We start from the raw sequence: 24,103 nt of genomic DNA on the forward strand, positions 1-24,103 counted from the left end.
AGTCATACTGCCAAAAGTTTCATCAGCAATGCTGAACTTTATCTCCACTGATAACTTTACCAAATTTATCAGATGTCCCAAAATTATAACCAGCCTCTGACATCTGCCAGCCTGAATATTGTCAAATGATAACCTTGTAAATATTGCAATTCACTCATTAAAAACAGAAAATATACTTACGATTGTGACTTGCAAGAAGTGTTTTCAGTGAAACGCCGCTCACTTGAAGGGTTTTCAGTCTGTTACGACAACAGTTTAAATATTCCACTTTTTTCAAACACCTTATATCCAAGTCTGTAATGTTATTGTCTCTAAGATCCAAATGTGTCACCAGCTCCAGACTGGATAACTTCCCTTGCTCACTAGGGGGCAGCACAAGTTTGTTCAATCTCAAGTCAAGTTTTCGCACATGCTTCATTCTTTTTAAAGTGTCAGAGGAGAATCTGACAATATTGTTCCCTGCCAGAATGAAGCTGTCGACCTTTGGTCTATCAGACTCTTGGGATTGCAGCAAGGCCACTGGGACAGTGGTAAAGTTGTTAAATGCCAACGTCAAGAGAACAAGTTTCTTCAGCATGGACAAAGATTCAGGTAGTGAGGATAAATGATTGTTGTGTAGCTGGAATATCTGCAAACTGGAAATTAAAATGGTTGATTCACTGATAAATGAAGCAGTGGAAAGGAAAATAACATCCACTCTGTGATGGATGTTACAGACTCAGACATCACACCCAGCTGACACACTTTGTGACAGCAGACAAAGTGTGAAGAAATGCAGGGTGACACCAGACCTGGTTGACACATTGTGTGAACCCAAACCCAGCTGGCACACTGTGTGACCCCAGACCCAGCTGACACACTGTGTGACCCCAGACCCAGAAGAAATGCAGGGTGACACCAGACTCGGTTGACACACAGTGTGATCCCTCACCCAGTAGATACACAGTGTGACACCACACCCAGCGGACATACAGTGTGATGCCACACTAGGCTGACATACAGTGTGACACACAGTGTGACAGCAGACACACACACACTGACAACACACACAGTGAGAACACATCCAGCTGACAGTGTTACAGCACATCCAGCTGACACACAGTGTGACAGCAGACACACACACTGACAACACATCCAGCTGACAGTGTTACAGCACATCCAGCTGACACACAGTGGGAGAGCAGACACACACACTGACAACACATCCAGCTGACAGTGTTACAGCACATCCAGCTGACACACAGTGTGACAGCAGACAAAGTGTGACACCACACCCAACAGACAGCACATGCACGCACACAAGCTGACACACTTTGTGACAACACACACAGTGTGACAGCACACCCAGCAGACACAGAGTGTAACACCAGACTTTGCAAACAGACAGTGTATGAAATCTTGCCTTTGGCAAAAATCACACAGTATTCCACCATTTGCCAATAATATGAACAGCACTCACAATCACCAATCAAGCTGAAGTGTGTTCAATATTACAGTTGTAATCAGCTAAATGTCTATAACTGTACTGAAGACAATTGATCGGAAAGGTTTTTGATGAAAGCTGGACTCAGGAGGCCAAAAAAAACCTAAATTTGTCTAAAAATTGTAGTTTTAGTCAGTCACAAATATTCTTCTATTGAGGGGAATTTGAAAGTTACTTGTCTGATAAAAGAGCTACTGATCTATTTAATACAGTCGCACTGAAGTGAGGTTGCAAGTGGTTCTGTGAGAGCTGGTTAAAGTTCAAAAGAAAAAGGAAAAATAACTCCACACTAAGTGGATGGTTATTGTTATTTCTTTCCATTATTTATTTATTTATTTATTTTTTTGATTTCTATGAAATATTTCTTGTGATTATGAAACATTCTGTCAGTGTAAGTTCTTACTTTTTCAGATTGCTGATGTCGGAGGGGATTTCCTGTAGCTTGTTGCTGGCCAGGTTGAGCTCAGCCAGAGTCTTGATATCACAGAGGGATGATGGGAACTGGAGCAGGTCATTATCTGCCAGGTTCAAGCTGTGTAACTTGTAAAACCTGCAACAGGAAGTCACATTTTTCACGTCAGCTCACCCTAGTTCTGGCCTTCCTTTAATGAACAATTCTTGCTAGACGTAACCCAACGAGCAATACCATGCAAAAGAAGTTTTGATCAATAGAAAGTTGTCTTTTCTTCTTATTCAGACTAATGATTTTAAAGAAATTAACATGAAAAGCAAAAGAAATATCAAAACAACAAAAACAGACTAAAAGTAGCTTACACCAACCATCATCTTTTTTTTTTAATTTATTTATTTGATTGGTGTTCTACACCGTTAACACATTTCACTTATACGATGGCGGCTGGCATTACGGTGGGAGGAAAATGGGCAGATCATTATATTTTTAATGACAGTCCTAGCAAATACATAGAGACAACTAAACATATCCAGCAACACAGGAGGATGTTATGATGTTATACACACGACCTGTAGAATAACCACTTGGGAAGATGTAGCATATCTCTACTAACAGAATTTACAAATCTATTCCCATCAGTAACAAATTTCCAGGCTTGCCCTCAAATATTTCACTTCTTTCTGTCTGCTTGGTAAAATTTTACATCCATTCAAAACATTTCAGTTTTTTTGTTTCGTTTCTAATTTTTTTTTTTATTCTTATTGCTGTGCGTATAGAAGTAGCCATGCAAATATCTGTTAGGATCACAAAGCTGGTCAAAGCTCTACATCAAACAAACTGTACATCAAACAAGCTGTAAATTGAAGTCTTCTTAACAATGCCCTACCTATGGAGGTCATCCAGCCACCCTATCGTGTATATGTCTTCATCAAGCGGACGTTCTTTCAGGACGTTATGTCGTAAATTCAGGATCTTCAGACCATCGTTGATGAATATTGTTTCAGGTAAGAATTCCAGGTGACAGTTTGACAAGTCTGCCTTAGTGGGCAGTTTTGAGGTGGCCTGTGATGGTTAAAGTAGAAAATAATTGACTGCATTTACTGATTTCTTCCTTTTTATAAATCTTTTTTATTAAACTTGATCATTGACATATACGTTATTTGAATTTATGTTTGGTACCAAGGAGCTTGCCTGTAAGAGACAGGAACTAAACACATCCATGTACCTAAGCATGGATTCTAATACACAAAAGAGGTGTGGCAGTCATTAATTTCGTAATTTACTGTAATTAACACAAAACAATGTCAACAATAAAACAGTGACTGTGCTTTAACATGCAGTAACTGAGATATATTAGTATTTAGATACCATCTCTAACATTTAGCTTGACACAGTGCTTCTAATAATACACAAGACACTGTGTTATAAAATATTAACACAGAGGCTAAGATGCAAATGTTGCAATTTATGGTAATTAATCTGACACAAATCATCAATGATGGAACATCCTCCTTGTGCCAGTGTGAGATCAATACTTGCAGTACTTTTTAAGGTACCACACTAACATGTAAATGTACCTTAACATTGCTAAGACTCGAGGTAGGATATTAGCTACACTGTATAGGCAAACTAAATATTCCTGAGTACAGCATGAAAAACTAAAATTATTAGCAAATAAAACTAAAAATATGCCAAGAATTTTCAACAGAATATTCACCTCTATCAATTCCTAACAACCAAAGTTTTTTCCATAAAGTCACCGACTGACTGGTGAGACATTGCTAGTCTATCAACAGCCAGAAAACTAGACTGATCATGTAGCTGGATTTATTAACTATAATAAATCAAGTTATATTTCCATGATTCTAGACAAAAATTGAATAATCCAAGAAAGGATGTTAAAGCCCACATACACCTAATTCACAAAACACACTTATGTACACCTGTAATTTCAAGGACAATCCACCGACCATACCTTCTTGGCTTTTCGTAACCACTTTTTGAACTCCGCCTCCTCCGTAAATGAAAGGTACACAGATTTTTCACCTTGCAAGGTGGAAGTCACCTTGAGACAGTAGTCATGACCTTTGACCTGAGCCTCTTCAACAGAACCATTAGCAAGCTGTACTTCTAATGGTTTACTATTGCTACTGGATTTATCTGTGGAAAAAAATCATAAAAATAATAATAATGAGAAAAGTTCAAAGCGTAGTGCAAAGTGTTTAGTTTTCCATCAAACATTTTCTAGAGCATTTGACCAATTACTTTCAATATTTGGGGCATCTGATCAACTCTTTTTAGCCAATATATGTGTCATTGTTACAAGACTACACAGTTTCTCTTTTCCCACATGGTTAGAACACGTTAGGAACAAAAAATCTTTACTTTTCTGACAACTGAGAGACAATTGTAATTTTTGCTTTTAGCACTACCAGTGTCTGTCCTAAAATCATGTTCAATGCTTACTGGTGAGAATAGTTTTCGCTGATCAATCATGTCATAACCTCTGTTTACAGTAACAGAAACTTTTGAACACTTGTCTAACAATATTGTTACACCAGGTTTCATATAAAGCAACATTTTCCTCCGCATCATCATCATCCACATTATCCATAAACTCAGTAAACAAGGACAATATAAACTTAAACAATGTCAGGATATTCCAAAAGCAATAAGGGCAAACCATGGGGTTTTGAAACAGATTTGACACTGGGTTATGTGTGTTGAAATTCTGATTTCATTTGCATGAAAATTTCAAATAATGTAATGCAATAAACATCGCAACAATTTCAGCGGATATTATCACAAAGAGTAACAGATGTAGTTATTTTAATCCCAAAAGCATAATAATTTTTCATGATCAAACAAATCACATCCATTTTCAGAAGAGAAAAATGGATATACGTAAAAGTGGGTAGAAACAATACTGATGTGAAAACTGCTATATTCAGCTTTAGTACATGTTTGCATGTTGAAGTCTCCTTGTGTTGATATAACCCAGAAATTCAATATATTCAATAAAGCCATGGGTAATTTCCTGAACAGCCTAGAGGGCTCAATTCAGGCGTAACAAGGTAATAACAACCAGACCATCACAAACTTTTTATCTTGTAATAAAAAGATTAAAGCATGATGATTAAAAAGTTTTTTCTGTTCTGATTTCAGAATGACAAAATCTTTTTTGAACAAAAGTACACTAACAAAAAATTAACCAAAATAACTGGTCAAGAAGGAAGGCAACATTTGAGAAAGATGTGATAGAAAATGAAGAAAACTTTCAGACCCCATTACAATGCAGAGAAACAAACGGTCTTCTTAACTCTTCACTGAAATGTTATCAGCTTTCAGCTGCAATTAAGACGGATATCTCACTCTGCATATGTACTGTCCAAATCAGTTTTGAATTTAAATGACTGTCCTCGCTGTTTAAACAAACATTCAAGAGTGTAGCAGCACAAGCATAAATTTAAAACAGCAATCTGTATTTGTCTGACCTAAAATGTAGTCATGGATTAAAACGTTATCCGCTTTCAACTACAGTTAACAATTAAGGATATCGCATTCTATACATCTAACTAATGACTGCTTAAAACAACGAAAGAATAAACGAATGTGTCTTAACGCCACTTCACCTGTATGCACTCACATTGTGGTGAACATATTTAAACCAGGAGAAAGTAAACAGCGGATGTTTTGTTACCGGGAATGTCATCAGCTGTAGCATAACAAACCTCTGTGAATAAGAAGTCTGGTTCCTGACATAACACACAGCCGCCGCACCCACTGATGGAGTAGCTTCCCTTTACGCACCATGAGATAAGCCTGCAGTTGATTACGGGCATATGTCCCATCATGGTAGGGCTTACCTGTACAGACACAAAGGAACATGACACAACTACAGAACAGTTAAAAAATTTAATACATACACGGATGAAAGGGTAAAGGTATCAATAAACTCCATGATACGATATCTGAACAGATACATGGTTTAGAACGCATTTCAGCACATTTTGAATATTTGCATATTTAAGAGATTATATAATCTTTTTTTTCTGGCCTACCTGATATCATGTTATAGATTACCATGACAGAACACCCTGCCAGAGCTAATTTTAGATCAATAATGTTCATCACTCAGGAAATTTGGTTTCATGATGTTTAGTATTTACTTGAATGGTGTTTGAGCTCTTGCTCCAGAAATGTAACCTCTAACATGCTAGAGGTTAGCTTTATGTGTGGAGCCTGATACCAGAGTAACCAAAGCAAATTACCACTCATCAGTATAAAGTGACAAACTTTCCCAATATATCAATATGTATGCCATAGGCACTAATCTCCAACAATCCATTCTGCAGGGTTTCAGACCACCTAACCAATAAAGAAAGTATTAGGTTTTAATAATGCACGCCCAATTTGTACGAAACAAAATGCCTATGACATTCTACAGACACAGTTATGTCCCACCATTAATATATCTGTGTATGTAAATTCACAAACATTATTCGTGTGCAACAATACCAGAGTTTTGTAAAAAAAAGTTTTTAAATTATCACAGGTCTGTTCACATCACTGATATCATGATCAAGGGAGATAATATCTACTCACATAGGAAGATTCTCACATTAATACAGAAAGACATGACTGGCAGTGTTATGTTCAAGGATACTTCAACTGCACACATGCATATCAGCTGTTGATTAACATAAATTAATTCATCATTAACTTTAACCTCATGCTACACCACAGAAGAACTTTTAAGAACCTTTTTTCCAAAAGAGATCACAAAACTTTTCTCACAATGATAAAATAGCCCAGACAAATATTGCTTTCACTTTTCTCTGACACATTCAGCCTTGAGAATGTTAAATTTATATTTATAGTTTTTAAACACTAACATTACAAATTTTTGTATAATATAACATTTTTTGTTTTCTCTGGTTGATGACATTGTCTAAATTTGAAATGATAGTCTTTTATTATGACATTCTTATCAATGATAAAAGGCCATTTATACTTTTTTTCTGAATTATATGACACCTGTTAATGTTTTACTTTGCATCACTGTAATCTGTTTTACAGACTTTTTATAACTATTTTGTAACTCTAAAACTTATATTATGCTTTTTGGAAACAGTCGTCTGTGTCCCAAAAATTTGCATACCGGCATAAAATTTGACAAGGTAGGCTAAGTCTTCATTGGCACCCTCTTCCTGAATCTTGCGTATGTCGTTGTAGCCAATGGTTGTAAGGTAATCGTTCTGTATCTCCAGCGGACAATCGTACGGCTCCAATCTCCGAATAATGTCGCCATTAAGCTGCATGTGAAGGGAATTTGGCGGCATGTTGCACTGATAACAAATTCTCTGCGCTGTGGTTGTCAGCGTTGTCGGTACCAGATGTGAGACTTTGCTGGAAGACTCTGAACTGAACACACGCACCAGACCATTATTTGTGTCCTTGTCCAGCCAGTTCTTTATGTCAACTTTACTGTCGTTGGTGATGCTCTTACGAAAGCTACTGCTAATGACCTGTGACCTCTGGTCGACCTCTCTGTAAAGATCCTGCAGGGATTCACCTAAATCCCATATTTCCTCGTCAGAGTTGTTGTCGAAAAGACTACGACCAGAGTACAAAGACAGACCCACACTCTGATGTGTTAGGCCTGGCTGAATGAAGTCGCCAATACTCCACCAGTTGGCGACATCCTCAGCGACATGGTACTGCCGTTTGTAAGGGTTGTACGAGCGCGACGATGTGGTGGACTTAGTGGAAGGCACGCTGATCTTGGTACTCGTGCTGGTACAGCTGCGCTCGCTGAAGGCACTCCGACTGCTGCTGACGGACATTGTGCTTTCACATCATCTGAGAATTACTCCCCTTTTGTGTTGATCTTTCAACTAGAACATGTTGATTATCTGCAAAAGCAAACACATAAAGCACCTATATATATTTGTCTGATTTGACACAAGAGGAAAAAAGTAAACGCCATAGCAGGACAAACTTTACAACATCAAAAGTGAACTGCAATATATAATGTAACATTGGGCAGATAATGTCCATTGGTTATCTCTTTTTGTTTTGAGATTGTTATTGGTGATGTTGTCTGTCCGATAAACCAGTTAGGCAGTGTTTGAGGACACAATCTACTAATATACAAGGGGAACAATCCAAGCTGTCTTGCAGAAACAAAACCATATGGAGACAAAATAACTGAAAATTTACCTTAACCATAACCATTAATAATTTGATTAAAACATATCATAAAACACTGACGCATAATCCCACAACATACGCTGTATTCCTGGATACAATTCTATCAACTCCTGCTTCCCAAATTTATCATAAACGACAGTGTTCAATTTGAAGACTCAAGTTCTTTACATTTTGGATCTCTTGCTGGTTTCATAAATGGGCATTTTAGTGCAACTAACCTTTGTTACAACTACTCTGTAGGTATGTTGTACTGCAGTTAAGTTATATAATCAAACTGACTGAAACATAACCAGCTGGTTAACTAGCTTTGTGGGGGTCTCTGTAGCTCAATTGGTTAGCGCGCTAGTGCAGCGTAATGATCCAGGAGCCTCTCACCAATGCAGTCGCTGAGACTTCAAGTCCAACTCATGCTGGCTTCATCTCCAGCTGTAAGTGGGAAGGTCTGTAAGCAACCTGCGGATTGTCGTGGGTTTCCCCTTGGCTCTGCCCGGTTTCCACCCACCATAATACTGGCCACCGTTGTATAAGTGAAATATTCTTAAGTACGGCGTAAAACACCAATCAGATAAATAACCAGCTTTGTATCAAAGTGCTGAATTTTAACATATCAGACCTGGGACTCATTTCACAAAATGCAAGCAGCATTACCTGCCCTTATCTTCCATGGCAACCAGTACTATAGATATTACATTGCCATGGTAATCACAAAACCTAAGCAGCATTATGTGCCTGCATCTTCCATGGTAACCAGTACTATAGGTATTACATTGCCATGGTAATCACAAAACATAAGCAGCATTATGTGCCTGCATCTTCCATGGCAACCAGTACTATAGGTATTACATTGCCATGGTAATCACAAAACGTAAGCAGCATTATGCGCCTGCATCTTCCATGGCAACCAGTACTATAGGTATTACATTGCCATGGTAATCACAAAACGTAAGCAGCATTATGTGCCTGCATCTTCCATGGCAACCAGTACTATAGGTATTACATTGCCATGGTAATCACAAGAATGTAGCACTACCTGTGCTTTGTGAAACCCTGATCAAGAAAGATTACAAGCCAATCATATAAAAAGAATTACATTGTTTGGAGCTTACATTCCGTGATAACAATAAAATACATTTATCACCAATAGCCTAAAACGCTTTCAGCAAATTAACTGAGTGGATGGCAATTACCTTTCTAACCTTTAGCAAAAGGAGTCTAAAATCAGTCTTTAATAGGTCAGAAGATTCCCATGCCTGATTATGAAACAAAACTTGCTTATGTAATAAGTTAAGATTAATCAGGTGTAAAACAAAACCTAACAGTCACAGCACATGTAAGTCTGGGAACAGATTTTTCCGAGAATTACAATAGCTTGGTATAAACAGTCTAGGGTGGGGGTGTACTGGAGTCCATGTGTGAACCATTTGAGAATTCAACACTGCAGAAGTGGGAAAAGGGGGAGGGGAGGGGGGAGGGGTTGTGGTGTAACGGGCCTATGAACAACATGGATGATTGCCACCCCAGCCACTGGAACATTTGCATTATTGAACACTTCTGTGATTGTATTAGGGATAAATAAGTATTTTAAATGTATGATTTGATCTATGATGATCAAATTTTGTTTAAACCCTATTTACTGCTGCAAATGACGGCAAATTACACACATCTCCAAAATTTCCCCTTACACTGTATTTTACAGCTGTCTATATCCCCTTAATTATTGTAAAACATTTAAATATACATTTATCAGGAAGACAAAACAATGCAAATAAGAATGTACTATGTACACATGTACTACCCTATCACTGTGCAGGGGGCTAACCCATCCATTAAGTATACCAGCACAAGATGCCTATTACCTAAGGCTACTGAATAAGATGATGTCTTACAATCACATAGCATCACATTTTAATCATTAATTTCCACTTTAATTCCTTGGAAACTGTATCATTTATCAAAAAAAAAAAAAAAAGAAAAATCTATGAGCATTTCATTTTTTTTCATTACTTAGAACACAAACTGATGGGGCCACACAAATGTTGTACACCCATCTATGTATATCCGTTTATTTAGATACAGTGTATATGCTAGATTTTTTGTTCACCCAAACTTTGGAGCAGTTAGTTTGAACCAATACCAAACTTTTTTTCCAATTTTATACCAAAGTCTTAATTTGGTTTGTCACGTAGACCCCTGCTCTTAATCAAGGGCTTCTTTCAGAACTTGTTGGAAGACTTTAGATATACAGGATAAGGTACTCAGTCTTTGGTCAGTCAACTGCCGCTATTTCCTTTTGATATTTCTGCCATCTGAACAAAAGGTTCTGTTCTATTTGTTTAGGGCAGTCCAAGTTGCCTCTGTTCAAGCAAACTGCCCAAACCACACACTATACCTGAATTGAGTCCAAGGTTGAAAAAAAGTATAAACATCCTACAGTATTTGACAAAACATGGCTAGATCGTCGGACTATTCATACGCTGAAGCCAGACCTAAATTCCGCTCATATTTCCTTGGTCTTTTTATCAAAATCAGTGGAGGATAAACTCATAACATAAAACCATCCCACTCACCTTATCTCCTTGTAACCATCGTCCTACATGCACACATTCACACTTGACATATGGCCTAGCCACACCTACATAGCTATCTAGTACTTCATTTAGTCTATAAGACAGCCAAATCAGAGATCTACGACACTAACTAGTGTGTATAAACACAAATGAGTCACTGGTACTTACTTATACAGGCTACAGGCCATTGCCCTTGTGCCTTAACTATTTTATCTGTAGTTGTAATTTCTTTTCTACAGTGTATTTTGTTTGTTTGTTTTTCATTCATATCACTATTTTGCTTTAGAGCTTATTCTAGAGTTCAAAACTTTTGAAACTTTTAAAACGAAATACACATTCCATGGTTGGCCATCAAACAGCTTTGAGACAGACCACATCAAAGCATAAAGATGTGAAAAAAATTTTGATAATGTGAGAAATTTCAGCCAGTTATTAAAATTGGATATCATACTGGTACAGAAAATATGAAAAATGTTTTTTTTTTTCAGTACTATTCTACAATGTAAATTCCTGAATATTCTGTATAGAAGTCACCTGTACGAGTATACGAATATGTAAACTATAGCGGCATATGCGTTGTAAGTTAAATGATCGTAAATTTTGCATCCAATTAAGTTGCACACGTTGCCCAATTCGGGGTGGTGGGGGGTGGTGGGGCGAGAGAACGATGTTTTGAGCTTTGTTTAGAAGGTAAGATGATATCATAGTGGAAACAACATTCAGCACCAAAAATAATATTTATGACATTTATTTTTTGGGGGGGAAATTTTCGGACATATACCATGGCTATCAGTTGGCTATCATTCACTCTCAAGAGTCGTCTAACTACCAGCTCATGCTATATACGTTTCATTACTGTGTACTACTAGCTAAAATTATATATAAGAGATAATTATACATAAAACTAACTAAAATATGCATAGTACATAGCTTTCGTATGTTTGTTAACTGTTTATGTCTTTCATATTTCAGAATGCAGAATATTTTTTTTCGGTACATTTAAGTGTAAAAATCAACTCCTACAGTCACCCATGAGTGTCTTTTGTTATTTCATCTGAGTGAATACATTCAACATTTGGGAAAATACAGGATCAACTCTGTTAAACTAGCTAAATGCATGCATGCACCAATTTACAACACTTCTAGATGTCATCACAAAATTGCTGTCCCCCCCCCCCACCCCCTCCCTAAAAAAAACACACATACAAAAAATGAAAACTGCATTCTGCATGAAGTGGGCAATACTTGTTGTGATACATTTATAGGTATATATATATACTTCATTTACAAGTGTATGCACTAATTAGAGCCAGGAAATTTTTATGTACACTTTTCTTTTGTTGCTCCACGTTTCAGATCTGCACTTAAGTGGGCACCCCAATTACATGACAACTTGTCCACATATATATATATATATATGTAGTGGCTAGACAGCTTGCAGGCAATTTTGGCTAAAAAGTGTTATTAAAAGTCATGTACATTGCTCTGAGCCAAGAACACTATATACATACAATTAGCTTCATTGTAAAATGAATGAACGTATGGTGTTCTTATTAAACATGCTACCCCTGACAAGGTCAACATTTATTCTTAGCCCACAAGACAAAAAATCTATATGTGCACTATATTTTTCATTTCTTAACTTCTGCCACTCAATTATAAAATTCGCCTTTTAAAAGTACATGTATGTTATGACAGGGCCAAACTTTTAAAAGTTGAAATGAAAGGGCTAACGCAGAGTATGCCGATTGACTGTATATTTATTTTGGCTCTCTCTGATATGGTGGTAGACCGTAATTACCCCCCAAATACCCAATGCTTTTCAGGCTCAATGGAGACTGTAATGTTCCCATGACTGATTGTAGAAAGTCACACATCCATAAATACTGTAAGCATGATCTGCACCAGGTTTATGGGGCCTCCGTGGCTCAGTTGGTTAGCGCTAGTGCAGCGTAATGACCCAGGAGCCTCTCACCAATGTGGTCGCTGGGAGTTCAAGTCCAGCTCATGCTGGCCTCCTCTCCGGCCTTACGTGGGAAGGTCTTCCGGCAACTTGCCGATGGTCGTGGGTTTGCCCGGGGCTCTACCCGGGTTCCACCCATCATAATGCTGGCCGCCATCCTATAAGTGAAATATTCTTGAGTACGGCGTAAAACACCAATCAAATAAATAAATAAATAAATAAATAAACTGCATCAGGTTTACATTAAAGTACATGAGGTTTGATTTTTGAATTGGTCTTTCTGTGTTAGCTATTTCACAACCTCCTGAGAAACTGTTTTTTTTTTTGGTATATACGGTAATCAGTAAAATCCAGTATTACATACATGTTATTTCAATCAATCCAATATTACTTCTCAAAAAAAACAACATCGTGATAAACTGGTCAAACTTTTTATCTGACGAATAGATAACAAAAAATAACTTAAATAATTTAATCAAGTGACAATGTCTTTCATCGTGAAGACACAGTTATTAACGAAGGACATGTATGAGCATCAGTCTGCATGGACTGAACTCTACGAACTAACCAGACTTGAACATTACAGTACTGAGTGCATGATAAGGGTTAAGCAGTACACAAAAGATACCTCATGTGTACACGCATTACACTTCCAAAGCTCATACCAGCCATGCCTCTATAAATGTTCATCTATTACAAAAGTCTAACTTTAATGTGATAAAATCAGTATTTATAGCTTGTTTAACCACACAACAACTGCTGCTTTAATTAAAAGTGATGGCCAAAGCTCAGCTAAAGTACTTATTATTATTGAGTGCAGCTGTTCAATCAGTCCTGCTGCTATCCAACATTGTGTAGCAGTACCTGTTTTGCGATGCTGTGAGTTCTTGAGAGAGCCCTTATACCTGTTCTCTCCCCACTGACCACAGAGAGTTCATGCTGTAACTGCTAGATCTCCATACAGCATACAGAGTTCATGTAACATATTCGGCCATCTCTACAACTGGGGTAATTTTCTTAAAACCTGATTTCCAACCCATAAGCCTATTTTCCCTACCAAAAAGCCTGATTTCCTTACCTACAAACCTGATTCCTCAACCAAAAAGCCTGATTTCTCAACTCAAAAGCCCAATTTTCCTACCCACAAGCCTGATTTCTCCACCCAAAAGCCTGACTTCCCAACTGAAAAGCCCAATTTCTCAACCCAAAAGCCCAATTTCTCTACCCAAAAGGTTTAATTATTATGTATGGCCATTGTTAAATTGAAATACACTTAAAGACAATAAAGCATCAAAGAAGTGAATCAACAAATCAATGCAGTTGTTAACTAGAACCTACATGTATGGGTGCAATTGCAGGATTATAAGGTATTAGCTGCAAGAATCAAGGTCAACTGATCTAACGATGCACTGCCGAACTGAGCAGTGCTGATCCACATTGACTAATGGTATTTAACGGTAGGTCCAATGCTTCTGTGACTATTGGCCTTAAAACATTAGGTTACGCATGTCAATTCACAGTCAAGGATAGGGACCTAAAGAATTTGCCAGCTTCAGTCTCCCAACAGAAAATATGTACAATTTTAACCTTTACTGCAGAGTATGGGAAAATACAAGACCGTCATGTGTAGGGCTATTGAGCTATTGGATTACCAGGCAATTTTGAGCGTTGAAAAAACACATGGGTTGTGAAAAAAGATGAAAAGAATAGAACAACACCACCTTTTGTCCCAGCTGACTCGAAATCAGGCTTCTTTTGATGAAACAGAATGATGCATTTATGAACATGGTAAAATTGAAATTTGCCACTAAATTTCTCTCATAGCACTCATACAATAAAAAAACTTATTTGAAGGATATGAATGCATTATTTATAAATTACATAATATGCATATCAAATTAATATTCAACAAGTCTAATCTTCCATATACATGAACATATTTTGCATATGCTTATGTATTTATTATAAACATCCTACATGTACTTATACAATACTGTACATACAATACTGGGCTTCTGATACTTTAGGTCTCTTATATTTTATTTTAAACCAATCTACTAATAGATAATTATATTTTAAATGTAAATGATGAACATACAAAGGGATGTACATTTTGATATTATATATTGCACTGCCAATCCAGTGGAGTTTCGACTTTGGTCTTATCAATGAGGCTCAAATCAACTGGAATCTCCTGGATTATGCATGTATCATATCCTTGAGTCACTAGGGGTTGCTCCCAAGCATATATTATAACTCAACATCGGGTATCAAAGCTGGTTCGTAAAGAGTGGAGGTCAAGGCCGACAAACACAGAGCAAAGAAAAGGGAATAAAGAACAGAACTGCACTCAAAATACAGCTTTACCATACTCTTATGTTTAAAAATAGAGTATAACAGGGCTGTACCATACTCTTATGTTTACAGATAGAGTATAACAGGGCCGTACCATACTCTAATGCTTACAGGTAGAGTATAACAGGGCTGTACCATACTCTTACGCTAACAGATAGAGTATAACACAGCTGTACCATACTCTTACGTTTACAGATAGAGTATAACAGGGCCATACCATACTCTTATGCTTACAGATAGAGTATAACAGGGCTGTACCATACTCTTACGCTTACAGATAGAGTATAACAGGGCCGTACCATACTCTTACGCTTACAGATAGAGTATAACACAGCCGTACCATACTCTTACGCTTACAGATACAGTATAACACAGCCATACCATACTCTTATGTTTACAGATAGAGTATAACAGGGCTGTACCATACTCTTACATTTACAGATAGGGTATAACAGGGCTGTACCATACTCTTATGTTTACAGATAGAGTATAACTGACATAGAGTATAACTGTTTGTTGACAACTTCATATCCATCGATCACATCCAGGCTTGCAATCATTTACACCTGTTATCAACATAAAGTTGCATAAATTAACGACTAAAATGAATATCAGTGTCCTCGAAAAGAATGAGGTGTGGAGGGGGCTTTCCAAGAGGTGGCCAGGGCTTAAATTTACTTGCCCCACCCCCACAACATAAAGACCTTTTACATGTAGGGCAAATTTCAACTTGCATTGTAGTGTATTTTGTAGCGAAAAAAAAAATGCCACCTCTCTTCTAGGGCAATCTATACAGCTTGTACAAAACAGCCACTACATGATTTTTTCCATTCACTAAAAGTTTTGTGCACTTTACTTTGAAAATCTAAACTTCATATCTACATCAACCACATATGGAACAATATGTTCCACATCAACAAAACTCCCCAAATTTTAACTACAGTATGTTGATTGAAACTTGAATCAACATTACCTGATGATTAGCCATGTGGCAAATTTTAATTCAAAATGGCAACAACGTTTAAAAAAATCCAGACAACTATTTCAGGATGGACAGACTAAGTGACTGACAGAGAAGATAAACATATAGCTAGTCCCCTAACCCCCGGGGTGCTCACAGATAAAGGGTTAATGAATAAAATAAATTCTCTAAATCAGAGTTACTGCATACGATTGAAGTTTCAAGCTATAGATGTTAGAAAAACATATATATTTTTTTGTTTTGCTCTCTGACCTTTAAATCATTTTTAAGTAATAAAAAGGCATTTTTCTAACTGTATTTTTTAAAAATTGTTTTGTACAAACAGTAAGACTTTGAGGTTAACATCTACATGTACTTGGTTATAAATGGTTAGATCTGAAAGGAAAAACAATTGGAAAAAAGGTTTTCCAATTGGAAAAAAAAAAGTTTATGCTATAAATTGCTTTATGTGTAAACAAAAACAATGAGACACTGACACTGAGGTACAGAATAAAGTGGCAATTAAATACACTGAGGTGTAAAATGAAATGGCAATTAAATACACTGAGGTGCAAAATGAAGTGGCAATTAAACACACAGAGGTGTAAATTGCAACCATATCAGTGAACTTACACTTGTTACTTTAAATTATTTATTTATAAGACTGGTAGTTCACACAGTACCCAAAACTTTATACATCAATTATACAATGTGAAAGTGAGGGCTCATCAGTGGAGGAAATTACTTCGTTAGAGTGTCCCAAGTATTAAAATAAGCAATCATGCTTGAACCTTACATGCACACTAACTTAAAGCTGCAGTCAGCAGAGGGCTGGATTTAATTTTTCAGTCATATCAGTTCAAATAATAACAGCTGAGGAAATAATCAGTCAACAAGCAAGATGTACAATAAAGCCTATTTCACTGCAAAATGTCTTTTCCTGGCATGCGACTTTAGCAACACAACCCTCCACATTCATCCGTCCATGCCAGTGGAGTGACATCAGTTAAACAGTCCACAAACTGGACAGATCAATACAATGTCCTGTTTTTTGAGGGACACTTTTTCTCCCAGATCATTCACACGATAACCATGTGTTTTCTCACGTTATCCGCATAAAAACCACTATCTACATGTATATTCATGGATCCACTTCCGTTAGCATGTCCAGTATTCACAGCTTGACATCAAGTCAAGATAAAAATATAACCCAGTGTGCACTGTGTTTCTATACAGACTGAATTCTTAATATCCACAAGTACATCTCCTCTCTCCACCATACAAATTTATCAGTTTATGAGAAGACTGAAGCCTATGGCCGTACATGCATGTACCTGACGAGTAAAAATGGCATAATTTAAAGCTTGAATTTCATTTACAATAATTTTTCAACCTTGTCCGATATAGAAAGGCACATTTGAAACAAGTAGGCCTTGCTACATGTTCGGGTTCTAGAAATATATATATTTTTCAATATTTGCCATGATTACACAAAATAAAGAAAATAAAAATGTAATCTTTTCAAGCTTTGGGCACGGGAAGGGGGAGTGGGGTGGGAGGGGGGTATTAAATACATATATACATTAGGCCTATTGTTGTCTTGTATTTTAACCTGAGTTTGTATCATATATTAAAACATACAAATATATGTTGATAAGGAATCTTAGCTACACAGACTTGTACACATAGGCTGATATGGGGTCATTTTTGTTATAAAGTTTTAGACATTTAGTTTAATATGTTACATCTAAAATGTTCCTTGTTTAACCTTTATTTCATACTATACATACCTATTATCAAATTTCTGACAATTAAAATCATTGGCCCAGATTCTGGAGCCTCATCAGCCAACTAGAGACATATTGGTAGTCATGGATATAGCTGCCGAAGTTAACAGTGCCTAGTCAAGTGTAAAGAGAGGGAAAAAAACAAGATGCAAATTACTCTGCATAGCCTATCTTTACCTGCTTGATATGTGAGGGCAAGAGCTATTAAAATGATACAGAGAGCTAAAAAAGTTTGTATGTACACCATGACTCAAGTTGAAATAATTTGATGTGGGCTATGATAAAACATCTACAGGATGCATCCAGCCTGAAGAATTCCAGGAGTAAACAGTCAGTAATATCGACAATTGAAGGATGACTTGAAGGCTTTTGTTAACATTTCTGTCATGTGAGTAGTCCTCCATCTGATACAGCTTTCTGGATGTTTTCCTGGATGACCATGTATACTTCCCAGTCACCATATATATATATATATATATATATATATATATATATATATATATATATATATATATATGACTGACCAAAATAATATACCTGTGTGTACAGGATAACATGATGTGGAATAAAATAACATGTACCTGTATAGAATAACATCTGTACATACATGACGGAAGAACATGCCTGCAGAGAACATGTACATGCCTGTACAGAATAACATATCCCTGTACACACATGACGGAAGAACTTGTGCCTGCACAGGACATGTAAGTGCCTGTGGACAATAACATATACCTGTACAGAATATCATATACCTGTACAGAATACCATATACCTGTACAGCATAGCTTGTATATGTACCTGTAAAGAACATGTGCCTGTACAGAAGAGCATGAACCAGTACATAAAAACATGCACTGTGCAGAAAAGCATATGCCTTCTTTTACAAAATAAATTATACCTGTACAGAATAACATGCGTTTGTACAGAACAGAATATATCTGTACACACATGACGTAAGAACTTGTGCCTGCACAGGACATGTACGTGCCTGTACAGAATAACATTTACTGTAGAGAAAACCATCTACTTATTATAGAATAAAATAAACTTGTACATAATAACATGTATACATGTGCATCCGTATATAATAACGCCTACATAACAGAAATGCATGTACATGTAGCTGTATAAAATAACATGTACCTGTATAGAATAACATACAGGCGTACCTGTATAGAATAACATGCACCTGTATAGAATAACACAGAGGCGTACCTGTATAGAATAACATACAGGCATACCTGTATAGAATAACATGCACCTGAACAGAATAACACAGGGGTGTACCTGTATAGAATAACGTACAGGCATACCTGTACAGAATAACATACAGGTGTAGCGGTATAGAATAACATACAGGCATACCTGTATAGAATAACATGGACCTGTATAGAATAACATGGATCTGTATAGAATAACATGGACCTGTTTAGAATAACATACAGGCGTACCTGTTTAGAATAACATACAGGCGTACCTGTATAGAATAACATACAGGCATACCTGTATAGAATAACATACATGTGTACCTGTATAGAATAACATGCACCTGTATAGAATAACAAAGACACGTACCTATATAGAATAACATACAGGTGTACCTGTGTAGAATAACATGTACCTGCACAAATAATGTGTATACCTGTACATATGTCCCAGGGTGAGGAACAATGAATTAACATTCCCCCCTCACAATACAAAGCAAAGCTTCCTCTGGCAAACTAGAGACTACATGTAATTCTCCAACTTAAGTCATCAACAATGTGGTTATTCCCCTTTTCCCCAGTCCTGAACAGTGTAATAATTCTCTCACTTTAGTTCTGAACAGTGTGGTAATACTCCTACATACAAACAAAAGATTAATTTAATCAAACTCAAACAATGTATACATACATATATAAAACACTGTTATTGGGATTTTGCCTCCTGCACTATACATAACTCTTTATCTCACAACTCGTATGCAATTCTAGCCATGATTTCTTGCAAATTAATTTCCTTCAAATTTTTTTCATAATGCATATTAAAATAAGATGTGCATAACAGATGTAGATCCATGTCCACTGATACAGGTCCACAGGTGGGTTTCTTATAGACTTTGTGTTTTTAATAAAGATAATGTCTTAATATGCATTCATACAAGCATGAATGTTAACTGATTTGCACATACTTGCCTTATCTGTTCAGGATTATGCAACAGTGTCAGGAATTTTAACTCATGCATACCTACATTTATTTAAGAATTTGACAGACTTATGTAAATGTACACCAGGAGACAAGTTTTTTCCCTGCTACCAGACTTACATTACACAGCCACTGTGTTTGTCTGACATTATGTGGCACTCTTACCCCAGGGACACTCTAGGCAGATTTTTTCGCCCGTAGGGACGAACTTAATCGCCCATAAAAAATGCTGCCGATATTCGCAGCATAGTTGCGAACACACTAGGCATATTTTTCGGTTGATCTTGGTCATGTGACTTAGTAAACCATGTGACACAAACAAAATTTAACACTGTGTTGTTTGATTGGTCAGCTAGATCATCTCCATGGTGGAAATTCGCTACAAGGACCTAGTGAAATTCCCAGCATATTTCTTCGCTTGCATCTGACATGTTTGATACAAGCAAATTTTTAGGGTGGACAAGATCGCCTGTCAAATACGCCGTTGCAGGCGCAGACACGCTGGGTGGACATAAAAATTTACTTCATGTCCAGCTCATGCTGGCTTCCTCTCCGGCTGTAAGTGAGAAGGTCTGCCAGCAACCTGCGGATGGTCGTGGGTCTCTGCCTGGTTTCCTCCCAACATAATGCTGGTGGCCGCCATATAAGTGAAATATTCTTGAGTACGGCGTAAGACACCAATCAAATAATTAAATAAAGAAATAAAATTTACAAAATACGTACGAGCAAAAAAATCCATCTAGTGTGTCCCTGCATGGTTGTACATGCACATGCCACAATCATGTAAAACTTAGAATGTATATGGCATGAGTTCAGTCCACTGAAACACATTTATTAAGCAAACAAAATGTAAGTACGGAAACCTGATGGCTGTGCATTATAATGTGACACTTGAGAATGACTGTTTACTTAGCCGAGAGCTAATCTCACACTGCATATTCAGTACTTAGCTACAGTGTTCCTACATGTAATTTCCCAGTCTTCTGCTCAAAGATTCTAAAATATAAAAACCACTTAACCAGAGTGGGACAGTACATGTGCTATTCTATCTCATTATGTGCTCCATTCTGCCCGGTCTGCCAGCAACCTGCGGATGGTCGTGGATTTCCCCTGGGCTTGAGTACGGTGTAAAACACCAATCAAATAAATACATAAATCCATTCTGTCTCAATTCTGACATATACTTGCATGGGTCGTGGGTTTCCCCCGGGCTGTGCCCGGTTTCCACCCACCATAATGCTGGCTGCCGTCGTATAAGTGAAATATTCTTGAGTACGCCGTAAAACACCAATCAAATAAATAAATATACTTGCATGTATATGTGGCACTACACATCTTCAGCATTTTCTTATATTCCAATCTTGGGATTAAAGTTTTACTGTTACATAAATTTTGCATTCTCATGAAGGATGATTTTGTGTACTTATTTAATTTTGAAACTCTTAAATAAATTTTTAATATATTAAAGGATGAAAGCATTCAAGAGTAATGAGTTCATTCTAGCTTTCAAAAGAGAAGACTTTACCTAGAAGACTTTACCTGTAACAGCGTGTATCCTACACCATGTAACATGAGTACAGAGATTTAAGTTCCTACATGATTAACCTGTCAAAACGATATACTATAAATGTGTGAGTTTTTCTTTTGATGACATAGTTAAGTATTAATCTTACCACATGCAGTACGGTCAGCCATATACACACAGATATCTATTCCTCTTTAACGATTCCATAACACTGTCTCCTGTGTTGTAAAGCTAGTCCGGTAAGTATATCTAACTGGACTTGACAGATAACTCCAATCCTAACCTCTTCTTCTCACCTGAGTATAAACACAGGTACAAATCTACACAAGACGTTACCCTCTAAGACACACTTGAGCTCCTGCAGATGACAGCAAATTCTCATCAAGTTTTCTGACAATGAACAAGATCGTGCTGAAAATAAACTCCTAAAAAATGAAGAAAAAAACATGACAGCCTAATTTTTTCATATTGCCATAGGGCCTTTAGCCTATTACAGCACTGAACGGCAAACACATGAATGATCTGTCACAGACTATTGTCATCCCTCCATCTTCATTCAGAGCAAATATAAGATCAGATTGGCACATGCCTTCATGTCTTTGTTTGGCTATTTCCCTCCCTCCTCTCTTATATCCCCTCACAAACTTTCTTTGCAAATTCCGATTCACAAATGGAGTGTGCCAAAAAATCACTACTTGTCATTCTGTTGCCATAAAGAACTTAGCAGCATGTTCAGTGTGGAAGTGTGTGGCAGGGAAGGTGGTCTATTCTCTTGAATGCCGTCCATCTCAAGACGCAGACATGTCAAGCCATCATTAAAAATATGTTCACCAGGTACAAACTGACCCACCATTCAAATGAGGGCCATAACAGCCTTAACAGAATTTTTACAGAACTTTTTTTTCTATTCTCAAAACGGTAGTTTCTTCAAAATTTTATTACAGTAACAATGTTGAAAAACGAATTCATCACTGACCGACCCGACTTCTGATAGGGTCAGATTATACCCAACAAGGAAAATTTTAGTGATAGCCTCAGCCATTATGATAGGCCAATGTATCAGTACAATACACAACTGGCCTGAGAACACAATGACAAGCTGGAAGACACTGTTTGATAACACCCATATTTATCCACAGGAAATCACCATAGACATTCATGTATTAAGATGCGACAAAAAAAAACAGGACATACAAAAAACATATAAGTTAATATACATGAAAATTCTCCAACACATGCAAGATAAAAGAAAAATGAGATGGACAAGATGTAAGAATTTGAGTATAGAATGACTTGAGCATGTTGTTATATTTGCACATGAGTACACAAAGATGTCAAAGGCCATCTTTTTTTCACACATCAACTAAGACGTTTTTCTTTCTTTCCTTTTCTTTTTTTTTTGTGGCATATGTTCAAGTTATCTGCAGTCATGTTATCATATTTAATGCAGCTAAAAAAACATACATTTTCTAAGAAAGGAAGGTATATATCTGATTTTTAAGCTGCGTGTTTCAGCGGATAGGATTAAAATAAGGTTGCCTAGGTAAATTTTAACAGAAAAAATAATGTTACAAATAAAAACATGATGAAATCACAATCTTTATGCATTGTAATTATTTTTTCACGCTCTCCAGAGGCTGCGAGAGTCAATAAACTTTGGCTTTTATTTCATGCGGTGAATTCTATTAGCCTTGTGAACATGCATCCCTAATTGATTTTCATTAGAAGGAAACACAAAGACAAATTTCCCACATGTCATGTTGTACACAACACAACAGACTGCTTACAGATATCATTACCGATGCTCTTACATGCAGACTCTCCTGCTTCCTCAATTCTTTATTACTGAGAGGCAAAATTTCAGTTACGAAAAGCTTTATCAAAACCACTTGTACTACAAAAGTAGCCACTAGTGGTCAGCAAAAGACGACAAGAAGAAAAAAAAAACCTAATATGATATATGAGACTGTTCCTACATTCCATTTCCTCTTTTTAAAGTGTTTACAGCAGTGAGATCAGTAGTTGTCATGTGTATCTCTTTACACCAAGTTTAAATACAAGAAGCTTTAACACTGAGGCTCACGTTGAGGGAGTAACAGTGAATATAACATGAACACATACATACAAGATTTTCAAACCCTTGATCTTTAAAATTCCAGCTCTTCATAAAATACAAAAGAATTCCTAACTTTCTTAGACAAAAAGATGTATAAATGCATAAATATAGAATTATAGGTATCTCATTTTACTGGGTCATTTATTCAGATACTGTTGCTTTTTTACTTGATGTCTACTATTCCTAATCACCCCACCCACCCCTTCAAGAACCTCATTCCAGTGCTATCTTGTCTTGATATTTCCACAAGCCTTTCCATTTGCTGTCAATACTTCTAAAAAAAATACTGTTCAGGCTGTTTGTCTAGTACTTTCACTGATTAACTATTTACTTACGTATGTGTCAACAGGTGAAAAAAATATCAAGGTGTAGGGTGTACGTGTAGACTGTATGTATACTTGTGTTTCTAGAATAAAAAAAAACAAACAGGTCTTTTTCAACTTGCTACATCTTTGTATTCAATGTGAAGTATTGAATGCATTGTTCTTATTTAGGAATGGAATATGACAGTTCATAGGGTTTACCTATGGGCAT

General features: G+C 36.8%; 1 protein-coding gene across 1 annotated transcript in view; it reads right to left on the bottom strand.

The window, feature by feature from the left end:
* LOC135474833 (PH domain leucine-rich repeat-containing protein phosphatase 2-like) overlaps positions 1-24,103 on the bottom strand; it is a 41,886-nt gene that overhangs the window by 12,166 nt on the left and 5,617 nt on the right. The window contains exons 3-8 of the mRNA XM_064754447.1: positions 7,057-7,810; positions 5,627-5,761; positions 3,871-4,055; positions 2,782-2,957; positions 1,887-2,033; positions 181-635 (exon numbers count right to left, since the gene is read on the bottom strand). Coding sequence (XP_064610517.1) covers positions 181-635; positions 1,887-2,033; positions 2,782-2,957; positions 3,871-4,055; positions 5,627-5,761; positions 7,057-7,741 — 1,783 coding nt within the window. The 5' untranslated portion in view covers positions 7,742-7,810. The remainder of the gene's footprint in view (positions 1-180; positions 636-1,886; positions 2,034-2,781; positions 2,958-3,870; positions 4,056-5,626; positions 5,762-7,056; positions 7,811-24,103) is intronic.

This window comes from Liolophura sinensis, chromosome 9 (genome assembly GCF_032854445.1).
Source record: "Liolophura sinensis isolate JHLJ2023 chromosome 9, CUHK_Ljap_v2, whole genome shotgun sequence".
Lineage (NCBI taxonomy): Eukaryota > Metazoa > Mollusca > Polyplacophora > Chitonida > Chitonidae > Liolophura > Liolophura sinensis.